This window comes from Leguminivora glycinivorella, chromosome 27 (assembly GCF_023078275.1).
Source record: "Leguminivora glycinivorella isolate SPB_JAAS2020 chromosome 27, LegGlyc_1.1, whole genome shotgun sequence".
NCBI classification, from domain to species: domain Eukaryota; kingdom Metazoa; phylum Arthropoda; class Insecta; order Lepidoptera; family Tortricidae; genus Leguminivora; species Leguminivora glycinivorella.
Window position 1 is genome coordinate 3,582,902 of NC_062997.1, and position 20,528 is coordinate 3,603,429.

Sequence of the window (20,528 nt, forward strand, 5' to 3'; positions counted from 1 at the left end):
TTCCTCAAATTAAGATACAAATAAATCAATATCCAAAATCTTAACCCTCAAAACAAGTTGTGTGATACAGTTGTTTATCCTATAACTATGTATATATTTTTATCCACTGTCTTTATGGTACCTTGTTGTACAAATTGCTAGATTTTGTTACCCTCTTTAACTCTTTCCTCTCATTTACTCAAAGGTTAACTGGAAGAAATCCCTCTAAGGGATAAGGTCGCCTTTCTACTTCACATCTCAATGTATGTTATTTTTAATGTATTTTTGTACAATAAAAAGCTACTACTACTACTACTAAGTACAAGTAGTAAAAGACATATATTTTCAAAGATTTTCAAAGATTTATTGAACATAAAAAGCATACATACACAAAATCAACAAAATCAAAACAACAGAAATCTTTGAAAATATATATGGCCTTAGCGTCTAATTCAGACGATTTATGGTGCAATGTCCGAGAGACATCGCTTTTGATGACTAAAGAGACCTGCGAGAGCGCCACATTTTGTCACACAGCTGACAAGGGAAGCTTGCAACCGATTGCGACGTTTCGCTATGGTGTCTTCTTTCCCTTTTGTCAGCAAGTGCCGTACCTGAGTAATTTTGTAGGCGGGTTGAGCGGCAGACTCTTCGGGCGGCGACACGAATCGTGGCCGCGTAACTCCACGTGTTCCAACTGCTCCTACACAAATACATAAAAAATAATAGTTTAGTAACCTAAACACAAAATTAAAATTTTGAAAAAAAAACCCCCGACATAGCGGACCGATTATCATAAAACATGGCTAAGAACACTTCCGACTAGTTCAGCTTTCAAACAAGTGCGAGTCGGGCTCGCGCACAAAGGGTTCCGTAGCAGCAAATATAATAAACTTATTATGTCAATTTATACACCTGCCAAAATTACAGTTAAATCAACCTATCTCAAAAACTATAAGAGATACTTTGATCAAACCAAAAATCGTTGAAAGAGTTAATTAGCATGCATCACCTCTATTTTTTTTAGAATTTTATACCCCGTAGTTATAAAAATAGAGGGGGGGGGGGGGACATACTTTTTACGACTTTGAGAGCTGATATCTCAAAAACCGTTCACTTTAAGAAAAATGTTTTTTAGAAAACTTTATATCATTTTAAAAGACCTTTCCATTGATACCCCACACGGGTATGTACATCGAAAAAAAAATTTTCATCCCTCAGTTACATGTATGGGGGGCCCCACCCCCAATTCTTTTTTTTACTATTTAGTGTCATAATTTTGTAGCGGTTCATACAACACATATTCCCATCAAATTTCATCACTGTAGTACTTATAGTTTCCGAGTAAATCGGCTGTGACAGACGGACAGACGGACAGACGGACAGACGGACAGACGGACATGACGAAACTATAAGGGTTCCGTTTTTGCCATTTTGGCTACGGAACCCTAAAAAAACCGGCAAAGAGCGTGTCGGGCCACGCTCAGTGTAGGGTTCCGTAGTTTTCCGTATTTTTCTCAAAAACTACTGAACCTATCAAGTTCAAAACAATTTTCCTAGAAAGTCTTTATAAAGTTCTACTTTTGTGATTTTTTTCATATTTCTTAAACATATGGTTCAAAAGTTAGAGGGGGGGACACACTTTTTTTTACTTTAGGAGCGATTATTTCCGAAAATATGAATATTATCAAAAAACCTATCCAACAATATATCACACGTTTGGATTGCAATGAAAAAAAAAAATCACTCCCCACTTTACGTGTAGGGGGGATACCCTAATAAAACATTTTTTTCCACTTTTTATTTTTGCACTTTGTCGGCGTGATTGGTATACATATTGGTACCAAATTTCAGAGATTATCCGCGGACGGACGGACGGACGGACGGACAGACATACATGGCGAAACTATAAGGGTTCCTAGTTGACCACGGAACCCTAAAAAACTAAATCTAAATCGCTAGGGAGTTACGATGCCACGGACAGACACATACACAAACGGACATACAGACAGACAGACACGTCAAACTTATAACACCCCATCATTTTTGCGTCGGGGGTTAAAAACGATAAAAATCCCAAATAAGTAACGACAAACGTCAAAGTTATCTTACCGAATTGAGCGATTCAGGTCCAGAGTCCCAGTCTTGCTCCTCGGCGAAGAGTTCCTCCGCGTAACAGATCAGGAATTCTGTGACCACCGCCTGTAACCAAGAGGAAACTTATTAAACTAGTCTAATTACACAACAACAACAACAACAACAAAAACAACTAAAACCAACAACAACTAAAAGTGTAAACTAATGTTATAAATTTCATTTTCTACAAATTTTTACAAATATTTAGGATTTATAAATTTAACAGAATTTTCTTTATATAACAAATAATAAATACAGATAAATATATAATTGACTACCAAATGTAATAACAATTTAAAGTTTTCTTAGTTAATACTAGAAATTAATTATTGACGTGTAAAATACTATTTTTTACCAATAAACGCTATCTATCTTATCTAATTCTAATATTGTCTTCGGTTACCGCGATAGTTACTCATGAAATAAAACTATGGAAACGACGTTTCGAACTCTCATTCATTATACGCGATTTAATCCGTTTCCATAGTTTTTTTAGTCTAATTCTGTTTTAAGCATATCTAAGGCCAGATTACAGCGAAATCGATTTCATCATCCTCCTTGCATTATCCCGGCATTTGCCACGGCTAATGGGAGCCTGGGGTCCACTTTGACAACTAATCCCAAGATTTGGCGTAGGCACTAGTTTTACGAAAGCGACTGCCATCTGACCTTCCAACCCCCCTCGGGTAACTAGACCTTATTGGAATTAGTCCGGTTTCATCACGATGTTTTCCTTCACCGAAAAGCGACTGGCAAACAACAAATGACATTTCGCACATAAGTTCCGAAAAACTCAAATCAACAGCGAAATCGATTTACTGAAAGTAAATTTCTAGTGGCCGTGCGGGGAGAGCGGGGCAGGTTGGCACAGGGGGCTAGTCGTACCTGCACGGACACGTGCTGCAGCGCGTGCTGCGGGCGGGGAGAGCGGAGCAAGTTGGGCGCCCACACGATGGCCATGTTGCGCGCCGTCATCCCCGTCACGTCGCCCAGGAGCGACACGCGCCGCAGGTGACGCATCAGGTACGCCAGAGTTCTGAAATGTACAGAGAATTAAGTACTTTCGTAACTATAACTTTGAGAGTTTTTACTTCGGAAATAATGAATAACCTAACCACAAAATTAAAATTTTGAAAAAACACCCGACCGCGACAAAGTAGACCAATTCATGAAACACTCCCGACTAACTCAGCTTTCAAACAAAAAAAAACTAAATCTAAATCGGTTCATCCGTTCCGGAGCGACGATGCCACACGTGACACCCCTTGAGTTGCGGGCGTCCATAGGTTACGGTGACCGCTTTCCATCAGGCGGGCCGTATACCTGTTTGTCACCGACGTGGTATTAAAAAAAAAACCGGCCAAGAGCGTGTCGGGCCACGCTCAGTGTAGGGTTCCGTAGTTTTCCGTATTTTCTCAAAAACTACTGAACCTATCAAGTTCAAAACAATTTTCCTAGAAAGTCTTTATAAAGTTCTACTTTTGTGATTTTTTTCATATTTTTTAAACATATGGTTCAAAAGTTAGAGGGGGGGGGACGCACTTTTTTTTCCTTTAGGAGCGATTATTTCCGAAAATATTAATATTATCAAAAAATGATCTGAGTAAACCCTTCTTCATTTTTAAATACCTATCCAACAATATATCACACGTTGGGGTTGGAATGAAAAAAAATATCAGCCCCCACTTTACATGTAGGGGGGGTACTCTTATAAAACATTTTTTTTTATTTTTTATTTTTGCACTTTGTTGGCGTGATTAATATACATATTGGTACCAAATTTCAGCTTTCTAGTGCTTACGGTTACTGAGATTATCCGCGGACGAACGGACGGACGGACGGACGGACGGACGGACGGACGGACAGACAGACAGACATGGCGAAACTATAAGGGTTCCTAGTTGACTACGGAACCCTAAAAAAGACAGTCACACACACACACAAACAGACAGCCACGTCAAACTTATAACACATCGTCGTTTTTGTGTCGATGGTTAAAAGTAAGATTGTTTGCAAAAAATTCATTTTTAACCCCCGACGCAAAAACGACGGGGTGTTATAAGTTTGACGTGTCTGTCTGTCTGTCTGTCAGTTTGTCTGTCTGTCTGTCTGTCTGTCTGTCTGTCTGTTTGTCTGTGTGTGTGTCTGTCTGTGGCACCGTAGCTCCCGAACGGGTGAACCGATTTCGATTTAGTTTTTTTAACCCCCGACGCAAAAACGACGGGGTGTTATAAGTTTGACGTGTCTGTCTGTCTGTCTGTCTGTCTGTCTGTCTGTCTGTTTGTCTGTGTGTGTGTCTGTCTGTGGCACCGTAGCTCCCGAACGGGTGAACCGATTTCGATTTAGTTTTTTTTTGTTTGAAAGCTGAGTTAGTCGGGAGTGTTCTTAGCCATGTTTCATGAAAATCGGTCCACTAGGTCGCGGTCGGGGGTTTTTGATAGCTGAGTTAGTCGGGAGTGTTCTTAGCCATGTTTCATGAAAATCTGTCCACTATGTCGCGGTCGGGGGTTTTTTCAAAATTTTAATTTTGTGGTTAGGTTATTGGCACAAGTTTTTATCGCCGACTGTACCTCGGAGACGTTTCTAAAAACCCCTTACGCGATGGGGATACGACGTTTCATAACAGAGTGCCTATGACCACCTTTCTGCTCCATCATCAGATCAGCTCCATGTTACCATAATATTACATGTCACGTGATTTACATTGTGTGCAAAATTTCAGCTCAATCGGAAACCGGGAAGTGGGTCAAATTTAGCTTCTACGTTTTGACGCACACACATACTAACGAGGCAAGTTGAATATAACCTAACCACAAAATTAAAATTTTGAAAAAACCCCCGACCGTGACATAGTGGACCGATTTTCATGAAACATGGCTAAGAACACTCCCGACTAACTCAGCTTTCAGACAAAAAAAACTAAATCTAAATCGGTTCATCCGTTCGGGAGCTACGATGCCACAGACAGACACACACACACAGACAGACAAACAAACAAACAGACAGACAGACAGACAGACAGACAGACAGACAGACAGACAGACAGACGGACAGACAGACAGACACGTCAAACTTATAACACCCCTTCGTTTTTGCGTCGGGGGTTAAAAAGCTTGTAAAAACTTTTTTCTACTCCCGTACTGTTATTCGTGAGTTACAAGGTCGTGCATAGAACTTTAAAACCCTACATAAAAGATGTCAGGACAAGTCTATCTAGTCTATACCCTGAAAACATTTAGTAGCAGTCGCACGATATAGCTGTTTTACAGTTCAGTAAATACATTGCTACCAACTTAACAAACCAATTCGCAGAGTCGAGACTCCTTTGTTTTCTGCTGCGTTCATTGGCGACGCGTCGAATCGCATTCAAATGTATAGAACTCGATTCAACTCGGCTCGATTCGTCTTAGTGGCCAGGCTTCAAAGAACCATACCATAGACAGTTTTATTTTCATGTTTGCACTCAAACTGCATATTCAAAATGGTAGGCGGTTCACCTAGATAACTAAGATGACTGAAAGTAGGTATTTGTTGAAATTATAATTTTCTTTCAAAATAAGTGCTTGGTCGTAGAAAAAGTATTGTATGCAACGGTGTTTAACTGAGTCAAAAAATGCTCGTGGCGTCTTTATTAACAATTTTCGGCTTCGCCTCAAATTGTTACCCACGCCACTCACCTTTTTTGACCTCTTTTAACCACCAGTTGCATAAAATACTATAATTTTATACTATAATTTAATACTATAATACTATAATTTTATAGTATTTTATGCAACTGGTGGTTAAAAGAGGTCAAAAAAGGTGAGTGGCGTGGGTAACAATTTGAGGCGAAGCCGAAAATTGTTAATAAAGGCGCCACGAGCATTTTTTGACTCAGTTAAACACCGTTGCATACAATACTTTTTCTACGACCAAGCACTTATTTTGAAAGAAAATTATAAATTCAACAAATACCTACTTTCAGTCATCTTAGTTATCTAGGACCGCCTATCATTTTTTTAACCGACTTCAAAAAAGGAGGAGGTTCTCAATTCGACTGAATGTTTTTTTTTTTTTATTTTTTTTTTATTTTTTTTTTGTATGTATGTTACTCGATATCTCCGAGAATCGTGGACCGATTTTCAAAATTTTTTTTTTGATCGAACCGGTATAACCCCGAGATGGTCCCATTGGCACCAAGTCAGGGTCTGATGATGGGATCCTGGAGAAATCGAGGGAACTCTTCAAATGTTATAGGCTTATGTAATGTTTTTAGTCTATTTTTCAAAGGTACACCAGTATTTACGTCTGATGGTAATAATTTTATGTGGCTGAGCTGATGATGGAAGGTCAACTCCTCAATGGTTAGGAGTTTAAGGATAATTCTTTCACTACTGTACATGTATTCGAACTGATACATATAATATCACTAGGAACCACTAAAAATCAACTGAGCTGATAATGGAAGGTCAACTCCTCAATGGTTAGGAGTTAAAGGATAATTCTTTCACTACTGTACATGTATTCGGACTGATACATATAATATCACTAGGAACCACTAAAAATCAACAAATAAATAAACTTTTTAACAAAAAATAAAACCGCCTTCAAAAATAAGCGCGTTACAAAACACGGAGAAACTAAAAAGCCAAAAATAATAAACCTTTCAATTCAGATTTCTTATCGTATTGCAATAAGCTAAACATCCAAATTATAAACAAATCAATTATTTTTGGAGTCGGTACCAGCCTGTGTATGGTTGGGTGGGGCAAACAGGCAATAGCAAGCCGACGAACAGGTCTGGTACCGACTACAAAAATAATTGATTTGTTTATAATTTGGATGTTTAGCTTATTGCAATACGATAAGAAATCTGAATTGAAAGGTTTATTATTTTTGGCTTTTTAGTTTCTCCGTGTTTTGTAACGCGCTTATTTTTGAATATGCAGTTTGAGTGCAAACATGAAAATAAAACTGTCTATGGTATGGTTCTTTGAAGCCTGGCCACTAAGACGAATCGAGCCGAGTTGAATCGAGTTCTCATACATTTGAATGCGATTCGACGCGTCGCCAATGAACGCAGCAGAAAACGAAGGAGTCTCGACTCTGCGAATTGGTTTGTTAAGTTGGTAGCAATGTATTTACTGAACTGTAACAGCTATATCGTGCTACTGCTACTAAATGTTTTCAGGGTATAGACTAGATAGACTTGTCCTGACATCTTTTATGTAGGGTTTTAAAGTTCTATGCACGACCTTGTAACTCACGAATAACAGTACGGGAGTAGAAAAATTACATATAATTAACCATAGAATGTCGTTCGCTAGTTTGCAGATGACACAGCGACATCTAGCGAAAAATTTGGATATCAAAAAATACTTATAAATTTTACGACAACAAGTCGTTACCCAGTTTGCGGGGGTAACAGTGACATCTAGCGAACAGCTTGCACTACGGCATATAATTGTTTTTCACGGCCCCTGTCGTTAAGTTTCCTAAACATATCCTAAGTACAGAATTTACTATTTCCTTTGACTGAAAAGACCGTGCATATCCTGACCTGTAGTGTGGCGGCGGCAGTTTGACCACGACGTCCCTCACCGCCTTGAGCCGCCTGGGCTCCTCTGTCTGGACGGCGGACACGAAGCTCTCATACAGCTGGTACGTGCACAGCGGGTTCGGTAGCTCTCTGGAATGAGAAATTATAGTACATCATTGCCAAGGTACGGAAAGAGAGGAACTCTCTGACGAGGCACTAGTTCAGAGTCAAATTCCCATTTCCGCTGAGGTAGTGCTTTTCTAAAATATGCGCGCAAATATAATAAACGGTATAATTTTTTAACCATAGAGGCATAGACCAGACACAGTAACTACGCGCATGCACGTTGATACCAAATTAAGGCCTCGCCACACGACTGTTTAAACGCGCGGCTGTAGACGACGAGATATTATATCGTGACCTGTTTTATTGACCCCCGACGCAAAGCCCAGATCTCCAGATCTTCTAGGTAGATGCCTCTATAGCCCTAGTGTACACTATAGTCGATAGTCGACATCAGATATATTATGCCCAAGTGATATAAACTCACCTGAAGTACATCTTAAGCAGGGAAGCAGTGGCGTGCGGGTCCTGCGGCAGTTCGGGCGCCTCGCCGCTGTCGAAGGCCGCGCGGAGGCGCTGCGTGAGCCCGGAGCCCCCGGACAAACGGTAGATGCCTCTGTAGCCCTAGTATACTATACTAGGACTAAACTTGACATCAGATATATGGTAACCTACTGTTTCAGACTGACCTGAAGTACATCTTAAGCAGGGAAGCAGTGGCGTGTGGGTCCTGCGGCAGTTCGGGCGCCTCGCCGCTGTCGAAGGCCGCGCGGAGGCGCTGCGTGAGGCCGGAGCCCCCGGACAAACGGTAGATGCCTCTGTAGCCCTAGTATACTATACTAGGACTAAACTTGACATCAGATATATGGTAACCTACTGTTTCAGACTGACCTGAAGTACATCTTAAGCAGGGAAGCAGTGGCGTGCGGGTCCTGCGGCAGTTCGGGCGCCTCGCCGCTGTCGAAGGCCGCGCGGAGGCGCTGCGTGAGCCCGGAGCCCCCGGACAAACGGTAGATGCCTCTGTAGCCCTAGTATACTATACTAGGACTAAACTTGACATCAGATATATGGTAACCTACTGTTTCAGACTGACCTGAAGTACATCTTAAGCAGGGAAGCAGTGGCGTGTGGGTCCTGCGGCAGTTCGGGCGCCTCGCCGCTGTCGAAGGCCGCGCGGAGGCGCTGCGTGAGGCCGGAGCCCCCGGACAAACGGTAGATGCCTCTGTAGCCCTAGTATACTATACTAGGACTAAACTTGACATCAGATATATGGTAACCTACTGTTTCAGACTGACCTGAAGTACATCTTAAGCAGGGAAGCAGTGGCGTGCGGGTCCTGCGGCAGTTCGGGCGCCTCGCCGCTGTCGAAGGCCGCGCGGAGGCGCTGCGTGAGCCCGGAGCCCCCGGACAAACGGTAGATGCCTCTGTAGCCCTAGTATACTATACTAGGACTAAACTTGACATCAGATATATGGTAACCTACTGTTTCAGACTGACCTGAAGTACATCTTAAGCAGGGAAGCAGTGGCGTGCGGGTCCTGCGGCAGTTCGGGCGCCTCGCCGCTGTCGAAGGCCGCGCGGAGGCGCTGCGTGAGCCCGGAGCCCCCGGACAAACGGTAGATGCCTCTGTAGCCCTAGTATACTATACTAGGACTAAACTTGACATCAGATATATGGTAACCTACTGTTTCAGACTGACCTGAAGTACATCTTAAGCAGGGAAGCAGTGGCGTGCGGGTCCTGCGGCAGTTCGGGCGCCTCGCCGCTGTCGAAGGCCGCGCGGAGGCGCTGCGTGAGCCCGGAGCCCCCGGACAAACGGTAGATGCCTCTGTAGCCCTAGTATACTATACTAGGACTAAACTTGACATCAGATATATGGTAACCTACTGTTTCAGACTGACCTGAAGTACATCTTAAGCAGGGAAGCAGTGGCGTGCGGGTCCTGCGGCAGTTCGGGCGCCTCGCCGCTGTCGAAGGCCGCGCGGAGGCGCTGCGTGAGCCCGGAGCCCCCGGACAAACGGTAGATGCCTCTGTAGCCCTAGTATACTATACTAGGACTAAACTTGACATCAGATATATGGTAACCTACTGTTTCAGACTGACCTGAAGTACATCTTAAGCAGGGAAGCAGTGGCGTGCGGGTCCTGCGGCAGTTCGGGCGCCTCGCCGCTGTCGAAGGCCGCGCGGAGGCGCTGCGTGAGGCCGGAGCCCCCGGACAAACGGTAGATGCCTCTGTAGCCCTAGTATACTATACTAGGACTAAACTTGACATCAGATATATGGTAACCTACTGTTTCAGACTGACCTGAAGTACATCTTAAGCAGGGAAGCAGTGGCGTGCGGGTCCTGCGGCAGTTCGGGCGCCTCGCCGCTGTCGAAGGCCGCGCGGAGGCGCTGCGTGAGCCCGGAGCCCCCGGACAAACGGTAGATGCCTCTGTAGCCCTAGTATACTATACTAGGACTAAACTTGACATCAGATATATGGTAACCTACTGTTTCAGACTGACCTGAAGTACATCTTAAGCAGGGAAGCAGTGGCGTGCGGGTCCTGCGGCAGTTCGGGCGCCTCGCCGCTGTCGAAGGCCGCGCGGAGGCGCTGCGTGAGCCCGGAGCCCCCGGACAAACGGTAGATGCCTCTGTAGCCCTAGTATACTATACTAGGACTAAACTTGACATCAGATATATGGTAACCTACTGTTTCAGACTGACCTGAAGTACATCTTAAGCAGGGAAGCAGTGGCGTGCGGGTCCTGCGGCAGTTCGGGCGCCTCGCCGCTGTCGAAGGCCGCGCGGAGGCGCTGCGTGAGCCCGGAGCCCCCGGACAAACGGTAGATGCCTCTGTAGCCCTAGTATACTATACTAGGACTAAACTTGACATCAGATATATGGTAACCTACTGTTTCAGACTGACCTGAAGTACATCTTAAGCAGGGAAGCAGTGGCGTGCGGGTCCTGCGGCAGTTCGGGCGCCTCGCCGCTGTCGAAGGCCGCGCGGAGGCGCTGCGTGAGCCCGGAGCCCCCGGACAAACGGTAGATGCCTCTGTAGCCCTAGTATACTATACTAGGACTAAACTTGACATCAGATATATGGTAACCTACTGTTTCAGACTGACCTGAAGTACATCTTAAGCAGGGAAGCAGTGGCGTGCGGGTCCTGCGGCAGTTCGGGCGCCTCGCCGCTGTCGAAGGCCGCGCGGAGGCGCTGCGTGAGCCCGGAGCCCCCGGACAAACGGTAGATGCCTCTGTAGCCCTAGTATACTATACTAGGACTAAACTTGACATCAGATATATGGTAACCTACTGTTTCAGACTGACCTGAAGTACATCTTCAGCAGGGAAGCAGTGGCGTGCGGGTCCTGCGGCAGTTCGGGCGCCTCGCCGCTGTCGAAGGCCGCGCGGAGGCGCTGCGTGAGCCCGGAGCCCCCGGACAAACGGTAGATGCCTCTGTAGCCCTAGTATACTATACTAGGACTAAACTTGACATCAGATATATGGTAACCTACTGTTTCAGACTGACCTGAAGTACATCTTAAGCAGGGAAGCAGTGGCGTGTGGGTCCTGCGGCAGTTCGGGCGCCTCGCCGCTGTCGAAGGCCGCGCGGAGGCGCTGCATGAGCCCGGAGCCCCCGGACAAACGGTAGATGCCTCTGTAGCCCTAGTATACTATACTAGGACTAAACTTGACATCAGATATATGGTAACCTACTGTTTCAGACTGACCTGAAGTACATCTTCAGCAGGGAAGCAGTGGCGTGCGGGTCCTGCGGCAGTTCGGGCGCCTCGCCGCTGTCGAAGGCCGCGCGGAGGCGCTGCGTGAGCCCGGAGCCCCCGGACAAACGGTAGATGCCTCTGTAGCCCTAGTATACTATACTAGGACTAAACTTGACATCAGATATATGGTAACCTACTGTTTCAGACTGACCTGAAGTACATCTTCAGCAGGGAAGCAGTGGCGTGCGGGTCCTGCGGCAGTTCGGGCGCCTCGCCGCTGTCGAAGGCCGCGCGGAGGCGCTGCGTGAGCCCGGAGCCCCCGGACAAACGGTAGATGCCTCTGTAGCCCTAGTATACTATACTAGGACTAAACTTGACATCAGATATATGGTAACCTACTGTTTCAGACTGACCTGAAGTACATCTTAAGCAGGGAAGCAGTGGCGTGCGGGTCCTGCGGCAGTTCGGGCGCCTCGCCGCTGTCGAAGGCCGCGCGGAGGCGCTGCGTGAGCCCGGAGCCCCCGGACAAACGGTAGATGCCTCTGTAGCCCTAGTATACTATACTAGGACTAAACTTGACATCAGATATATGGTAACCTACTGTTTCAGACTGACCTGAAGTACATCTTAAGCAGGGAAGCAGTGGCGTGCGGGTCCTGCGGCAGTTCGGGCGCCTCGCCGCTGTCGAAGGCCGCGCGGAGGCGCTGCGTGAGCCCGGAGCCCCCGGACAAACGGTAGATGCCTCTGTAGCCCTAGTATACTATACTAGGACTAAACTTGACATCAGATATATGGTAACCTACTGTTTCAGACTGACCTGAAGTACATCTTAAGCAGGGAAGCAGTGGCGTGCGGGTCCTGCGGCAGTTCGGGCGCCTCGCCGCTGTCGAAGGCCGCGCGGAGGCGCTGCGTGAGCCCGGAGCCCCCGGACAAACGGTAGATGCCTCTGTAGCCCTAGTATACTATACTAGGACTAAACTTGACATCAGATATATGGTAACCTACTGTTTCAGACTGACCTGAAGTACATCTTAAGCAGGGAAGCAGTGGCGTGCGGGTCCTGCGGCAGTTCGGGCGCCTCGCCGCTGTCGAAGGCCGCGCGGAGGCGCTGCATGAGCCCGGAGCCCCCGGACAAACGGTAGATGCCTCTGTAGCCCTAGTATACTATACTAGGACTAAACTTGACATCAGATATATGGTAACCTACTGTTTCAGACTGACCTGAAGTACATCTTCAGCAGGGAAGCAGTGGCGTGCGGGTCCTGCGGCAGTTCGGGCGCCTCGCCGCTGTCGAAGGCCGCGCGGAGGCGCTGCGTGAGCCCGGAGCCCCCGGACAAACGGTAGATGCCTCTGTAGCCCTAGTATACTATACTAGGACTAAACTTGACATCAGATATATGGTAACCTACTGTTTCAGACTGACCTGAAGTACATCTTCAGCAGGGAAGCAGTGGCGTGCGGGTCCTGCGGCAGTTCGGGCGCCTCGCCGCTGTCGAAGGCCGCGCGGAGGCGCTGCGTGAGCCCGGAGCCCCCGGACAAACGGTAGATGCCTCTGTAGCCCTAGTATACTATACTAGGACTAAACTTGACATCAGATATATGGTAACCTACTGTTTCAGACTGACCTGAAGTACATCTTAAGCAGGGAAGCAGTGGCGTGCGGGTCCTGCGGCAGTTCGGGCGCCTCGCCGCTGTCGAAGGCCGCGCGGAGGCGCTGCGTGAGCCCGGAGCCCCCGGACAAACGGTAGATGCCTCTGTAGCCCTAGTATACTATACTAGGACTAAACTTGACATCAGATATATGGTAACCTACTGTTTCAGACTGACCTGAAGTACATCTTCAGCAGGGAAGCAGTGGCGTGCGGGTCCTGCGGCAGTTCGGGCGCCTCGCCGCTGTCGAAGGCCGCGCGGAGGCGCTGCGTGAGCCCGGAGCCCCCGGACAAACGGTAGATGCCTCTGTAGCCCTAGTATACTATACTAGGACTAAACTTGACATCAGATATATGGTAACCTACTGTTTCAGACTGACCTGAAGTACATCTTAAGCAGGGAAGCAGTGGCGTGCGGGTCCTGCGGCAGTTCGGGCGCCTCGCCGCTGTCGAAGGCCGCGCGGAGGCGCTGCGTGAGCCCGGAGCCCCCGGACAAACGGTAGATGCCTCTGTAGCCCTAGTATACTATACTAGGACTAAACTTGACATCAGATATATGGTAACCTACTGTTTCAGACTGACCTGAAGTACATCTTAAGCAGGGAAGCAGTGGCGTGCGGGTCCTGCGGCAGTTCGGGCGCCTCGCCGCTGTCGAAGGCCGCGCGGAGGCGCTGCGTGAGCCCGGAGCCCCCGGACAAACGGTAGATGCCTCTGTAGCCCTAGTATACTATACTAGGACTAAACTTGACATCAGATATATGGTAACCTACTGTTTCAGACTGACCTGAAGTACATCTTAAGCAGGGAAGCAGTGGCGTGCGGGTCCTGCGGCAGTTCGGGCGCCTCGCCGCTGTCGAAGGCCGCGCGGAGGCGCTGCGTGAGGCCGGAGCCCCCGGACAAACGGTAGATGCCTCTGTAGCCCTAGTATACTATACTAGGACTAAACTTGACATCAGATATATGGTAACCTACTGTTTCAGACTGACCTGAAGTACATCTTAAGCAGGGAAGCAGTGGCGTGCGGGTCCTGCGGCAGTTCGGGCGCCTCGCCGCTGTCGAAGGCCGCGCGGAGGCGCTGCGTGAGCCCGGAGCCCCCGGACAAACGGTAGATGCCTCTGTAGCCCTAGTATACTATACTAGGACTAAACTTGACATCAGATATATGGTAACCTACTGTTTCAGACTGACCTGAAGTACATCTTAAGCAGGGAAGCAGTGGCGTGTGGGTCCTGCGGCAGTTCGGGCGCCTCGCCGCTGTCGAAGGCCGCGCGGAGGCGCTGCGTGAGCCCGGAGCCCCCGGACAAACGGTAGATGCCTCTGTAGCCCTAGTATACTATACTAGGACTAAACTTGACATCAGATATATGGTAACCTACTGTTTCAGACTGACCTGAAGTACATCTTAAGCAGGGAAGCAGTGGCGTGTGGGTCCTGCGGCAGTTCGGGCGCCTCGCCGCTGTCGAAGGCCGCGCGGAGGCGCTGCGTGAGGCCGGAGCCCCCGGACAGGCGGTAGATGCCGTCCACGGCACCGCGGGCTTCTATCGCCTTGGCGCACTCGACTAGCACTAAGGGCACTGTGGACAAATGAAATATTATTTTCTCAAACATGCAATGAAATATTGTCTTTACGTTCCTTAAAATGGGCTGGGAAGTATCGCTTTTTGGGCGCGACAACTCGAGAGGACTGTAAAGGGATTTCATATTATTTTTCAGGCCTAGGCCTGCAAAGTAACTTTTTTTTATAAAATATTGTCCTTTAGAGCATTTTTTTTTAATTTCATTGTATGTTTGAGAAAAGCACTATACATGCCTCGGCGTGAAAACGGATTTTCCCGGCCTCTGATGTAATGTACTATTTTTCAAGTAGGCATATTACAATGCGCATTTTTTTTAATTTATTTAGGCAACAAACAGTCATACAAACAATAATGTAAAAATACATGATGTGTTAATAGACCTCGAGTGCCCTAACTTAAACATATTATATTCTTATCTAAAATATAAGCTATTTTAGGAGCGGATATGAACGTCAAATAAATTGTCAATTTGTTGAAAATTGAGAATATATTTGTGAATCCCCATGGTTGGAAGGTCAGATGGCAATCGCTTTCGTAATAACCTAACCACAAAATTAAAATTTTGAAAAAAGCCTCCAACCGCGACATAAAAGACCGATTTTCATGAAATATGGCTAAGAACACTCCCCACTTACGGCTCAGCCACGACATTGGTCTAAGCGCGACAGCGGTGAGCGGCTTCCATACATTGGAACGAGACACAGCGATGGGACTTTTCATTCGCACGTATGGCTGCCGCTCGCCGCTGCCGCGCTTAGACCAATGTCGTGGCTGAGCCGTTACTCAGCTTTCAGACAAAAACAAACTAAATCCAAATCGGTTCATCCGTTCGGGAGCTACGATGCCACAGACAGACACACACACAGACACACACACACAGACAGACAAACAGACGGACACGTCCAACTTTATAACATCCCGTCGTTTTTGCGTCGGGGGTTAATAAAATGGTGGGTTAACCCTCCATTTTCGTTGGTGCAAGTGGCCCTTAATCGCCTAAATCACCAAAATACCAACAGAGATACTCTCGTATTTTTTTCTCGGATCTCTATGCATATATTTATAAGATTTTTTTTGTCAAGGTTTACAGCTCACAAACCCACTAGTAAATGCCTAAGTAAGACCAAAGAGGATCGAGTATTATAGAGAATCACTGTCAAAGTAAAACGTGTAATCACAGTGCATAGACTGCCATCTCTCGACACATGCTTTAAACTTTTGTACCTCCGTTTTGACAATTTGGTCCATATTCTTAGCTTGATATGTGTTAAAATGTCAAACATTAATATTAGCGCCATCTAGCCGAGCGTACCCCAAAGGTGTATCGCCATCTAGCTCACCGTACCGTTTTCTGTGTGGTTTTGAGGTAGGTACGTTTTTTCCTTAGACTTTATTGGTCTATACGTAGTTATATAAGTCTTTGGTAAGAGTTACCATCATGTTCGAAATTGAGTAAATGCTCCCCGAGGTCGCAGCCAAAGACTCGCTCCCTCAGGATGCCTTGCTGCTTGAGCCGCCGTCTCGAAGGCCGGGACAGTATGAAGCTCCGGAACAGCGAGATGAGTTTCCCGTGTTTGCGCAGGACTGGCTTTATTGGGGCCACTGCTACGGAACTGTGGAAATAAAAGCTATGTTAGGAAAGAAAAATATTGATATTGTTTGAAAGCTATTGTAAATGAACGTAGAGAGTGGACTACATCATCACTACATAGTATAAAACAAAGTCGCTTTCTCTGTCCCTATGTATGCTTAAATCTTTAAAACTACGCAACGGATTTTGATGCGGTTTTTTTTAATAGATAGAGTGATTGTAGAGGAAGGTTTACATGTAGGTATAGTACCCGTGCAAAGCCGGGGCGGGTCGCTAGTTAAATAATAAACAAATGTGGGGGACACCTTTACCTTACACAGATCAACTTAGCCCCAAACTAAGCAAAGCTTGTACTCTGGGTGCTAAGCGACGATATACATACTTAAATAGATAAATACATAGAAAACATCCATGACTCAGGAACAAGTATCTCATCAGACAAATAAATGCCCTTACCGGGATCCGAACCCAGGACCGCGGCTTAGCAGGCAGGGTCACTACCGACTGAGTCAGACCGGTCGACATTATGTCTCTGGTTCGCAAAAGTAGGTAGGTGTGTGGTGGTAGGAAAATATGTGGATGAATTATGGATCAACATTAACACTAATTAGGTAGAACTTAGTAGAGTGCTGTAAAGCATTTTGGTATTGTTAACCCCCGACGCAAAAACGACGGGATGTTATAAGTTTGACGTGTCTGTCTGTCTGTCTGTCTGTGTGTGTGTGTGTGTGTGTGTGTGTGTGTGTGTGTGTGTGTGTGTGTGTGTGTGTGTGTGTGTCTCTGTCTGTCTGTGTGTGTGTCTGTCTGTGGTATCGTAGCTCCCGAACGGATGAATCGATTTAGATTTAGTTTGAAAGCTGAGTTAGTCGGGAGTATTCTTAGCCATGTTTCATGAAAATCGGTCTACTATGTCGCGGTCGGGGGCTTTTTCAAAATTTTAATTTTGTGGTTAGGTTATAACATATTTTTTACGATTTAACACTGTATTGTGCATCTTTATTAAAATATAGGTTATTTTAATAAAGATGCACAATACAGTGTTAAATCGTAAAATAGTATTTTATGCAACAGGCGTTTAAAGGGGGTCAAAAAAGACGAGTGGCGTGGGTAACAATTTGAGGCGAAGCCGAAAATTGTTATTAAGACGCCACGAGTATTTTTTGACTCAGTTAAACACCGTTGCATACAATACTTTTTCTACGACTATGCACTTAGTTTTTAATAGTTTTCTTGAATAACTTTCGTGAAATTCATACTGTTTCCTTTATTTTGACGCAAAGGTTTGCACTGTCAGCTCAGCACGCGCGCAGTATCGTTATAACAATGCGTTGCCATGGTTACAAAGCCAAACAATGCGTTTTCAGTTTTTTCGATACTGCGCGCATGCGCTGAAAGCCGGCGGACGTTGGCTTTAGGAACAGACTTTTATGTAGGGTTTTAAAGATCTACGCACGACCCTGTAAATGACGAATAACAGTTCGGGAGTAGAAAAAATATGTTATAACCTAACCACAAAATTAAAATTTTGAAAAAGCCCCCGACCGCGACATAGTAGACCGATTTTCATGAAACATGTTTAAGAACACTCCCGACTAACTCAGCTTTCAAACCAAAATAACTAAATCTAAATTGGTTCATCCGTTCGGGAGCTACGATGCCACAGACACACACACAGACAGACAGACAGACACGTCAAACTTATAACAACCCATCGTTTTTGCGTCGGTGGTTAATAAATCAGGATTGTTTTTGATGACAACACTTACCCGACTATAGGAGGCGGCTGCGTCATGTGGCGAGGCACTTTATCCCCGATGACAGCCACGCAGTGATGCGGGAAGAACCCCACTCGGAACCCGCGTTTGCCGCGCCACCAAGTGGATTCTTGAGGGCCTGAACACGAATTTCATTAATTTTTTCTACTCGTCGACTATAATCTGTCAATTAGGACACCACAGACTAAACTATATGTGCCGACTTTTAAGTGTTGGATAGTCTTTGACACTTGGTCAACTATAATATTTCATTACACTTTAGTTAACTGAAAAAATAAAAAATCAAATAGAGCTTTGCCATAGCAACGGGCAGAACAACACCGCCATTCATTGAAGGTTTTGCCTTATGATTTTTTTTCTCTGTGTTTTCCTCTCAAATGTGATGAAAAATATTGTGTGTAACTCAGGAGGTAAGGATTTTGTAAACTCGTGTCTATAACTCTCTCCAGCCTGCGGCTGTCGCGAGTTATTAACACTCGTTGACAAAATCCCCCTTACCTCCCTTGTTGCACAATATACTATTATGTGAAGTACAGATCAAGAAATAAATATTACACTTACCGGGCATGTCAATAATTGAGATCATATCTCCAACTTCGAAACTGATTTCGTCCCTCGCCTGTAAAAAGATATAATTTTAAAATAAATTTGTATTCGAATATATAATATCACTTTTGTAGGGATCATCACTTAGGTATCACTTAGGTAGTACCTCCGCTAATCAATTAATTTGAGACCGTCATTTCGTTAAAGTACAGTGGGGCAAAAATCTCGACTGGGGGCAATTGCAACTGATCCATTATTACACTATTAAGTTGAGTTGCACATGTATGCACTGAACACGCATTTCATATATAACCATTGGACACTCTAATTAATAATGCAAACATTTTAAAACATAGAAAAAAAATGGATCAGTTGCATTTGTCCCCTAGTCGAAATTGTCCCGCTGTACCTTACTCGAAACGTTTAGATAGATAGATAAATTCTTTATTCAACCACAAACTTACATGCTTTGCAACACAAAACAAAATAAAGAAAGACGAAATACTAAAAAGACTTAACATAACATTATACAATAATTGCCACACTTATTATTTTAACTGAAGTATTGGTTGTGGAATGTTAGTTGTTGTGGTATAGAATAGGCGCTGACTCAGCATACATGCTACGGAAGCCGCAGCGCTGATCTTCCGTCAGAACCTTACAAACTTAATACAAAGGGAACGACCTAGTGCAGCGCAAGTCGATATATATTATATTTATAAAGTGTACGAGTAGATAGTTTATTATTATTAATATTACCTGTGAGACATATTTTCGTACGGAATAGGCGGCGGCGACTGCCGGCGTGTTTATGGAGCTGGAATCTTCGTTGGCTACCAACAGCTTGTGGCCTGCAACCATAACAAAATTAATGTAAATTTGTTTTTTATCATGCAGAAACGTCTGCGAGCGATATTACATATATTTTCCCCTCACTAGCTCGGAAACACGTGTTTTGTCCTTTGATACCAGCGGGTAAAAAGGCATTTTATCCACTAGTGGGTAAAGTAATTTGACCTTGAATAAAGTCAAATTAACTGCTTTAAAATTGATAAAAGTAGGTGAATCTAGTAATAATGATGATTTACCACCTGTGGAACTACTGGAAGCAGTGATAAACGCATTTTCTCAAACATGCAATGAAATATTGTCTTTACGTTCCTTAAAATGGGCTGGAAAGTATCGCTTTTTGAGCGCAACGACTCGGGAGGACTGTAAAGGGATTTCATATTATTTTTTAGGCCTAGGCCTGCAAAGTAACTTTTTTAAGTAAGCTGTCAGTACTGTCATGTCACTTTTTATTTTATTTTTGTGTGACCTGGATACTTGTCACACTTGACGTTTGAGTGTATTCCAATTTGGTTCCAAAATGGATCCTAGCGTATCGTTCACAAACAATGTATTGTAATGTAATTTTAGAATAAGCTTTTTATCGTTGACGTTTGCACGTGAAATTCGTTTAATTACTAGTATTCATATGTCTATTTGTATTTTGTCACTTAATAAATAAAATATTGTCCTTTAGAGAATTTTTTTTTATTTCATTGTATGTTTGAGAAAAGCACTATACATGCCTCGGCGTGAAAACGGATTCCCGGCCTCGTATCCCTATCCGGCCTCGCTCGCACGCTCTCTCGGCCGTATATACCCACTTGGCCGGAAATCCTCATTTTCCCGGCCTCTGATGTAATGTACTATTTCATCACATTTGCTGTTAAAAGGGCTTATTGCATCTACGTGTACTGATGGACAAAGTACTATTTTATTCCCAAGGGAGTTATGAATTATTATAACTCCCAAGGGAGTTATGGATATAGTTTTAAAATTCGGACCCACCCGTACATTATTTCAGACTAAGGATACTTCAATCAGCCAAGGATTTTTGTTGCCCCACCATAACTTGACTAATTAAGTTATAAAAATGCTCTAAGTATAAAAAGTGCATTTTATTTATGATTTAGAATTATTTCTGTGTATTTTGCAT

The 20,528-nt window shown here is 45.0% G+C and overlaps 1 protein-coding gene across 1 annotated transcript in view; it reads right to left on the reverse strand.

Annotated features, from left to right (window-relative positions):
* LOC125240238 (GTPase-activating protein CdGAPr) overlaps window positions 1-20,528 on the reverse strand; it is a 70,729-nt gene that overhangs the window by 18,352 nt on the left and 31,849 nt on the right. The window contains exons 8-16 of the mRNA XM_048148068.1: window positions 19,304-19,395; window positions 18,560-18,617; window positions 17,990-18,116; window positions 16,067-16,245; window positions 14,446-14,629; window positions 7,655-7,783; window positions 3,001-3,151; window positions 2,092-2,181; window positions 594-682 (exon numbers count right to left, since the gene is read on the reverse strand). Of these exons, the coding sequence (XP_048004025.1) occupies window positions 594-682; window positions 2,092-2,181; window positions 3,001-3,151; window positions 7,655-7,783; window positions 14,446-14,629; window positions 16,067-16,245; window positions 17,990-18,116; window positions 18,560-18,617; window positions 19,304-19,395 (1,099 nt within the window). The remainder of the gene's footprint in view (window positions 1-593; window positions 683-2,091; window positions 2,182-3,000; window positions 3,152-7,654; window positions 7,784-14,445; window positions 14,630-16,066; window positions 16,246-17,989; window positions 18,117-18,559; window positions 18,618-19,303; window positions 19,396-20,528) is intronic.